The 9783-nt window shown below is 39.7% G+C and overlaps 1 protein-coding gene across 9 annotated transcripts in view; it reads right to left on the reverse strand.

Annotated features, from left to right (window-relative positions):
* Positions 1-9783, reverse strand: part of LOC112155935 (adhesion G protein-coupled receptor L3) — a 315029-nt gene that overhangs the window by 214652 nt on the left and 90594 nt on the right. For all 9 annotated transcript variants that reach the window (XM_036216946.1, XM_036216950.1, XM_036216949.1 and 6 more), the window contains one exon: positions 4412-4641. In XM_036216946.1, the coding sequence (XP_036072839.1) occupies positions 4412-4466 (55 nt within the window). In that variant the 5' untranslated portion in view covers positions 4467-4641. The remainder of the gene's footprint in view (positions 1-4411; positions 4642-9783) is intronic.

The following is a 9783-nucleotide window of genomic DNA, read 5'->3' on the forward strand; positions in this document are numbered from 1 at the left end:
GGCGTACCAAGTCGGTGCCCTGGCACCGGAAGATTAATTAAGTGGATCGGGAACGGTGAGACTGACGTTCAAGTTGAGCAAACTTGTTTTGGTCGCGTACGGCCAACCTTTGCATATTTGTGCTGATGCTTCAGGCGGAGGTGCTTGTACGCCGCGCGTCAGCTCCGTGTAAAGTCAGCAAAAATATTTCCTCTACCCCCCCGAGCTCTGCTTTCAAGCCTCGCCACTTAATTGACACGGCTCTGTTAAATATAAAGAACTACCGAACAGATGCGTCAGGGCCTCACATCTGCCTCTGCGTCGAAGCCGTCGCTCATTACCGAGGTCTTCCCAGCGGCTTGATATCTGCTTCCGAGGGCAGGATGTATGCCTTTTGTATCCGACCGTCAGACTTCGACGTTTTCAGACAGTTTCTGGAGCCATCATCCGTTATAGCGGCGAAGCATCTCAGATTCCGTGGGGTGGTATTAAGTGGGATGAATGTAAGTCCTTCCTGCAGCGGTTCGTACGCGTGATTCATGTGGTACACTGAGGGTTCGGGGCGTCGCTTTTGCACACTTTTGCACAACAACAACAATCACCCTTATTTATTGACTCCGTGACGACATCGGAGACAGAGGCTTTTCATTAATCTCGTAAGGATTTGCTGCGGCGCATTAAACGCAACAATACCACGAGAAAACACCCAAAAAGGCCCACAAGTGAAAAAAAAAAAAATACTGCAACTTCACGTACCTCCATGTCCAATTTTCAACGTCCATTTGTAGCTAAATGAGAAAACTGGCATGTGACAGGAAGGGTGCAGCCAAAAGGGACGCCCAAAGTAGGTCAGCATCCTCCAGAGTACACATTCCCAACACTCTGAGTGAATCACACACGATGACAATGTGGTGAACGTCTCAACTTAAGCTCTCCCCAGCTGCAGAAACACTTCCCCGGCAACATCTGGCCGTGTCTGCCGAAGACGTCTGCGCTGGGCGTTGAGTGTTAAATAGCTTAAATGCCAAATTATTTACAATGTGTCAACCACTTAATCTAGTCCTTAAAGATGCGCCTTCCTTAGGGGCGATTCTTCCACTCCGGGTAATGATTCAACAGCTTGTCTGTTTGATATCAACGGTTCTCGTGACAGCTAAGGGGCTGATTTGATGACTTTGGTTTAAGAAAATTGGCGTGCCCTTCCAGATAAAGCTTTTTAGATCATTGGATGCCCCTCCCCCCCACCCCACCACCATTATCTTCTCATAACCCCACTGAGGACCAACAAACATCAAAGGCATGGAAATGTCACCACTAGAAAAGAAATCAATGAAATACTTGAAAGTAACATTGAACTATATTAGCGGATGCACTAAAATTATCCAATCTATTTGTTTAAACAAAGAATGTCACACTTTTAATCAAGCTTTGCTTTCAGCGAGGCTTCATTCATCCAATTAATCAAGAGGGTCTATTGTGTTTCAATCCTGTCTGATGCGGCGCGGAATAAAAGTGTGAAAATGCCAGGTGATCGTCAGATATGTCGACAGTACCTTCAGCGGGAATCGAAAAAAGGTCAAGAAGGTCAATGAGATCAATGTCCATAACAAGACCACATACCAGCTACTGCATGTGATTGACTTTTGATTCGATTTGCATGGATTTGTGTAAAAATACGTTTAATTTAAGCTGACATTTGCTTCAAAAATGTGAAAAAAATGGATGTCACTTTCTTTTTTGATGTAACAGCACAAGGTGGCAGTGAAAAAATGTAAAAGTTTCAAATTAACCAATGTAAATAAAAGCATACGGTGAGGATTTAAACACTTTTTTTAGAAATATAAAGTTAGTAAAGTAAAATAGGAGGAAACACTATACTTTTTAAAAAGTATATGCTTAAAAAAGTACAGTTTGGTATTTTTTAAAAAATATATGTCAAAGATATTGCTATTTTAGGCCATTTTTTGTCCAAATATTCAATAAATTAGCAAAAATGGAAATTAGCATTAGCTAGCTAACAATTTTGCTAATCTAATCTACATATTTTTATGAATTGGCTATAATTGATGTAAAAAATTGCTAACTTGTTAAAGATATAGCTATTTTAGGCCATTTCCGATGTAAATATTCAATAATTTAGCAATAATGGAAACTAGCATTAGCTCGCTAATAATTTTGCTAATTTAATCTACATATTATTACGAAGTAGAAACAACTGATCTAAAAAATATCTTTATTTTTTTTAAAGATATTGTTATTTTGGGCCATTTTCTGCACAAATATTCAAGAAATTAGCAATTTTGCTAACCATTTTGCTAATTTCATATACCGGTACATATTATTAAGAATTGGCTACAAATGGTGTAAAAAGTGCTTTATTTGTAACTTGGGTTGTGTTTGCTAACTCAGGTTAGCGCTTTATGTCTTTATTTTCTTAGAAGTGTAACCTACTGGACATCTACCAGTCCTATTCTGAAACAATCTGTCTTTTTTTTGGATTTCTCAACATACTTTAAATTTCATTTGGTTTTTGTTTATTTATAGCTGAGTGAAGTAGTTTTTTGGAGCAGTGAGACTGCTGTGTGCAGCTTGATGTAGCTTAGAAACACATTTTTGATGCTTCTGATAGACAACACAAATGTTAAATTTAAGCTAAGAGGCTGATTGATGTAAGGCTGTCCCTAAGCACAGGACAGTTTAACCCTCACATGCTTCCTCTGATGGTCTCTATTTACACTCAGTAGTGGTTTCAGGTTTCAGAAGACGTATGACAAAGACTCATCATCTCTCTCTCTTCTGGGCATTAAATTGAACCCAGTGGCGTCCGAGGAGAGCATCGTAATTAGCGCTGGATGCTATAGTCGCTGCCACCTTCCAAGGATATGGCAGCACAAAAACAATTCAATTAGCCCCAAATCTCCCAATAATGATTTAAGCCATATCAAATTAGCCTTTTTGCGGGCCATTGCTCCAGTCCCTGCACTTCCCACATCGAAATTTCACCCAAATACGAAAACCCTCAGACCAACACCATTGACTTGTTTTAATCTGAATTTAAATGACTTAATTTACTTTTCCCTGAAGAAAATAAAGGCACAAATGATTACAAAAAGCTAAAATGGAGGTGTTTCTCAAGAAAGTAGCAGGAAAAACAAGACTTGTATTTAGAAAAATAAAATTAAACCAATTTATGTTTGTTTTTGTTTCACTTACTAAAAAAAATTGACTGCCAGAATCTGCCATTTTATGTACTAAAACAAAGAAATCTGGCATGGCAAGTCAATGTTTTTTGTTTTCTTTTTGCAAACCATGTTAAAATGAGGTTATGAACACAATTTGGGTCATTTTAAAAGCATTACTATTGATCTTTTGATTATTACAGTGTTGTCTTCTTGGACATAATGTGTTTTTCAATTTATAAGGTGTACTTAAAAGCCTTTAAAAAAAAATACGGTCTAATCCGGAGCACCTTTGAATTAATTCTGGTTGTGATGTTTACACAAGACTGGGTGTTGTTGTGAATATGTTGACGCGGCTAAATTTCATTTATTGCAATAAAGTGAAGTCACAAGAAACGTAAATACGCTAACATGGCTAACGCTCTCAACGCAGAGAGTCCCTGTGACGTTTATTTTAGCCGTATCAGTCTGTTTTATTACAGTATGTGTTGCAAACAAGGTTAAGAGTTAAAAGTATTGTGAATACAGTAACACCGCTAACTTTTCTGGTGTGGCTAACATTACATAAAAAAGTTCTAGACTTCCTGTGAACGCAGGTTTATCTTGATTTTTTCAGAGTAAACCAAATCCATATATAAGATCATATATTACCTTTGGAACACTCAAAAACTAATTATTTAGGAACTATTAGTTATTTTTGCGAACTCTTTTCACAGCCGGAAGTAAAACAACTCAATCTCCTAGGCTCCGCCTTTTTCTCCCTGAGTGGGCTGTCCACTTCATGATGTCATCCTAAAGCCGTCCTTGTCAACGTGTCACCGACGGAAAAAGCTAGCCGTAGCTAGCTGATCATCGCTAGCTCGAGCTGCTAGTTTTGGAGAGAAAGTGTTTGCGTTAGCCTGGGGGCGGAGCAGACTCTTCCTGAAAGGGGCTGTCTCACTTTGTGACATCATCATGGGAGAACTTGCTCATTTCCGTGGGTATGGGAGGGGCGCAGGTTTTAGAGGGTTACTCAGAAATACGTGAACGGATCAAAATACCGCTTTGGGGTTCTTTATAGTGAGGAATGAACAGTATTATACACTTATAAGCATGGAGCAACCCCACCCACCCTTGTCTCGCCACTGATGAGAGCTCTCTGTTTACACTGTCTCGTGCTAGCTTACAGTCTCTCACAACCCCTACCTAACATTACCAGTGTGGTTCTTTAAATAGAATATAATAAAAGTGATACTTTATCAGGTCAGACTTACCCAGTGCGGCCGGTGCAAAGAGGCTGGCGAGGACGAGCAGGCGTACGGTCCACATGGCCTCCTTCTCTCACCGCCCACTGCCGAAGGTCCCAGAAGAGCTCAGTAGTAAGTCTTTCCGGTGGTAAATACCCTTGTTGGGTGCTTCCTATTTGGCACCGTTTCCTCCAAAGCGCCACCACTCCCACAAGACCTCAATTACTGTTGCTGCGATTCCAGATGCTTCGCAAAATCTGCCAAAGAACAAAGAGAGAAGAGAGGAACGGAACGCGTTAACCGAGCAGAAACAAGGAGCTCCGGGAAATGCGGCAATTCATTTTTTTTAATTTTTTTTTTTTAGGGGAACAATAGGAGTCTTGTGTTTTTAGTAAAGAAAAACAGCAGATGGATGCGCCGTGGCTTTATCATCCGCGTGCACCGTCCTTATGGCATTGTGGGTTTCAAGTTTGTCACCAAGTGGCGTGGTTGCAAGTTGCTCAATCTCCAGTCAGCCGCGCTCAGCCCGGGTGTGATCAACCAAACGCGGAGATGCTGTGAACCACAAAATGTATTTTTGGGTAATCTGTTGTTGTTTGCTTATCTGAGTGTTAACTCCCCCACCTTACCGACAAATCACTCCCACAGAGAAACAATGAGGGAGTGATGAAGCACACACTGCTTGGGGCTTCGGAGTGTAAGCATGTGTGTGTGTGTGCGCGAGGCGTTTCTATGCAAGAGCGCAAGTGTGTTCCAGATCCTTTGGAGCATTCTGGCAAGGCCCCCTGGTAACTCGCTAAGATACATGTTTTCTTTGTCCTGTGTGAGAGCCACAACTGCACAGTTTGAGTGTTTGGAACCATACATTTTGGTACACAACTCTGCAGGTTCCTTAACTAAATATAGACAAACGGGAGGATGGATATGGACTTACAGTATGTTCCTGGTGCTTTTCTAGCATAACGTCCACACATTAAAAGCATGATTTGATAGACAGTTTTGGTGAATTTGCAATCTGCCCTTTTGTAATAACTAGGGTTGTGTATCTTTCACACTTACATTATTTAATATACTTCTTTATTTACGAACTGATACATCCACAATTCAGCTAACTTTGTGGTGATCCGATACAGACCAATTCTTATGTCTATTTTTAATGAGAGAGATCTCAAATATCAATATTGGTATTGATATCAGCGATATTGACCAGTATTGGATCAATATTGGATTGATACTTGAATGCTCAGTATTGCCCAACCCTACTGGGCACGAACCACTATTATTCAATTCTCCTTCACGATCCATTGTCAAACGTTTGGCACCACCAAGATTTCATCCATACGTCATTACCAAATTCTTGTCCCTGATTGGTCGAAGTTCAACCCGTTTAACTTTAACATGCAATCAATGGACGCGCCGTTTTTACGTAGAGCTGAAAAAGCTTAAAAAAGCTTAAAAAAGCTTGAGAATTCTGCCCTGAAACGAGCATCTATGCACGTTTACATAGACTTTTCATTGCTTTTCCGAAGCCGAAGTTATCGTATTATATTTATTTAGTATATTTTATGACTGATTCAATGTTGAGACGACCGTCTCAAATGGGGATATATAAATAAAATTGAATAGCTTCAAAGTTTGCTGTTGCACAATGATCCGAGAATGTGTGATTAGGATTCAAAGCTAGAGCAATGTTTTGCAAACTTGCCAATACATATTTTTTATTTTATTAAATGTTCTTCAAATCCATAAAACTCCATTGTTTTCTATTGTATATGCACAGATATAAAAACTCACGTTGCAACCTTGACTTTTGACGCAGATTTGACATCTCTAGTGATCGATCTGTCTCCTGTCACCAGCAATCAACATAACAAGATCAAATCCGGTTTGAGAAATGTGCAAAACATTGCTACATTTTTTTTTCACATGCACAAATATCTTGTGAAAGATGTCATGTGTAGATTTCATGTTAGCTGATTTTTCCCTCTGAGCTCTTCCCACTGGAGGAAATCATTCTAGTTGATATGAATAAATCTGTAAGCATGATTTGTGCAGATTTAACACAATTGATGTGTTAATGCGCGAAAAAAAAGCAACAAAATGGAATAAATATTCTCATTCAAGAAAAAAAAAAAAAAAACTGCTGTTATTGTTGGTTTTGTATTCGACTTTCTGATGAGATTCAGTAGATAATCCGTGTAAACCTGTATCATGTTATTAAGGTTAAGTCAGATTTAATGGTTCGCCCATCCCAACCCTTCTATTATCCACTATCAGACATGATCTGCTGCACGCACGTAATCTCCGCAAAGTGATACCAGTCAGAGAGTTCACATATTGCGCTCTGTCTGTGCAAAAGCACCAGGAGCATTATTGCAGCACATTAGGAAACCCATACCCCACTTAATATTGCAGGGAGATTATCTCTGTGTGGTGCTGCAGACGATCCACTCACAAAGGGTCAAAACACCTGCATGGAATCAAAGGACATGCCACTTGGGAAGCAACCAAACCTCAATTCATGAGGGCTGTATGCATGAAATACAGATCTTCTATCAGATTTTCCATCTGACGAGCAGTGCCACTTACCCATCCCAGGCTCTTAATCCTAATTCAAAAATCCAAAGATTAGAGTAATCTAAATAGTCATAAACAGGCGTAAGTGGAGCGTCGGGTAACGTTAGGAAGGTTTGATGTGCTCATCAGCTCCATCTTGGCAGATGTCCAGATGCAAATCTTCTGCAGCGCGATCTCATGTTTGCTGGCGGAAGTTAAAATAGTACCAGAGTAGGTGATCAAAACCGGTTTTCTACATTTCCTTTTTGTTTTATGTTGAGCTTTGACAGCTGCAAGAGAATAAACTCAACAACAAATGGAGATGTTGTGGCTCCCTTGACGGTATCCGTTTTTATTCCAAGAATAATCGCTTCTCAACGTGCGGTCCAAGCGGCAAATTGGATGTGAAGTGTTGGACATTTTTCGTTTTTTTGGGAGGGTGGGAGGATGCAAATAAAAAAGCAGAAAGACAGCTTGTGTGGGAGAAACGATAAGAGCCAAATTTAAAGGAGAATGTATGCTAATTCTTTAAGCCTTTGTCCCAACTGTCCTTAGGGGTGGACATGGGGTATCTGTGGCGAAAAGTGGTCAAACTTGTGTGGAGTACGCAAAGTCGTAGACCACTTGTTGAGTCAAAAAGTAAGTACACATTTTTATTTTTTTGGACATACCGTGGCCAACAGGTTGTAGTGAACACCTATACAAGGACAAGTAAGGATGAAGTACGTAGTAGTTCTCATTTGTACTGTTCCCGCAATTGACTGTTTGAAATATAAATTAGACAATCAGAGTATAGTGTGTGGGAGCCTTCTACAACTTGGCACTTGATTATCACTTGAACATACCGTGCACAAGACATTTGCGTGCTGTCAGTATGGAGCCAGTACTCACACCCTACTAACGACTAGAGTGTGGCGTAAGGGAAGCTCACAACAGCATCATAAGTAGGTGTAACTTAGAGTATCTTTAGTATCTTACAGTATCAGATAGATGTACCTCAATGGAATTGCAAGACACACCTTTAAGATGTGGCCACTCTTCTCTATGACCCTCCACCCGCCATAACAACCCAGAAACCTGTAGTATCTGTATAGGTGCCAAGGCAATACTAATGACTAGAGTGTGGCGTAAGGACTCTGTACAACACCATCCTGATGCATCATAAGTGCTTATGACTTCCATTAATATTTTTCTATTACCACATGTAATACGTTTAATTTTCTATGACAAACCTCAAGGGACACATCTTTGTTCCCCTTGAGATACACCTGCACCTGTCTACGACCCTCTACGGGCTTGGACAACCCAAAAACCTGCAATACAGGTCATCCACCTTACATGCGACTTACATACCCTTTCAAATATGTCACGATACACTTACTACATACACGAATGTTCAATTTTCATGACATCCCTTAAGATGGCCACAATGGAATTGCGAGACACAAGTGCGACCGCTCCTCTCTACGACTTTTAATGGGTCTGTACAACCCAAAGCACCCCGAACAGGTCAACTCCCCATCAGGGTACATGTGGCTATATCCTTAGGTGATACTTCGTAATGGATAAAAAAAAACAAATAGATTTGCGTTTCAGAACCAAAAATAAAAGATAATAAAATCCATATTTATGAGAAACTTCTGGAAACATTTTAATAGGAAGGCGGAGGGATACTCTGCCAACTTGCCTTGTATTCCAGAAGGAGTCTCATGATACATTATGGAGCTGACGTTTCAAGGGTACTTGTTCTCAGACTACAGAGATTGAAGATAACTCTCTTAGATAAGCCGGCCAACATCCAGAAGACCTCTTTACGGCAACCTTGCTGTTTCTTTACAACCTTTTCTGATAAATATTTTTGTTTTTCCGGTAATGAGCCAGAAGAAGCTCATCAACCTTAATTGGTTCACTTTTTCTATTTTTTTTTTCCTAAAAGTGTTGGATGATATTGGCATTGATGGATAACACTATAACGCCATAAATACAAAGAAAACAAATAAATAAAAAGCCATCCTTGAAACGGCGTTGAAGACAGTTACTGGAACTGTGACATTCTGCTCTCAGAAGCTATAAAAGATGTTTTTTTTTTCTTCTTTTTCTCTCCTACTGTAAAACACCTCCAGCAAATCCTGACATTGATAACGTGCCCAATGCTTCTCCAACTGGGTGAGACCCAGAAGTGTTATTTTCTAATTAGGCAAGCTGTGTTCACAAAAAAAGGAGAAAAAAAACACCTGAGCATGAGAAAGAAAAAACAAGAAAGATCAAGAAAGGAAAACTCAATTAGTTCACAAACAATAAAAGAAAAAAAGTCTGGATATGCTGTCAAGAAGAATTTCTCTCGTGGAAAATTTTCGCTTAAATTGCCCCTAGCTTCCACTTTGCTTCTCTCTCAAAGTAAATAGTTAAAAGTCAAATACTGAATGGTGGTTTTAATTTTTGTTTGTATACACTTTACAGTGCAAAACTAGTAGTTTATGAACCAATGAACCCTCCCTCTCCCAATCAGGGAAAAAATAAAATTTAAAAAAACAAGTATGAGCCAATGACCTTAATCCTAAAAAACGCTTACCTCATTGGTATATCACTTAAATAAACAAATAGATATATTGCCTACATGGGCCATCAAATGTCCAAATATGAGCCCATAACCCCCCATCATCAAAAACAAAGGACGAATACAAGTGTTTGACCCCCCTACCATTAAAAAAGGCATATACTGTATGAGCCAATTTCCACTCCCAAGCGTGAAAAAAGCATATATGAACTAATGCACCCCCCCACTATACAAAAAATACATAAATATAAAGCATATTTGGGCCAATGACTCAAAAGGCTTATGA

This window comes from Oryzias melastigma, linkage group LG18 (assembly GCF_002922805.2).
Source record: "Oryzias melastigma strain HK-1 linkage group LG18, ASM292280v2, whole genome shotgun sequence".
Classification (NCBI taxonomy): domain Eukaryota; kingdom Metazoa; phylum Chordata; class Actinopteri; order Beloniformes; family Adrianichthyidae; genus Oryzias; species Oryzias melastigma.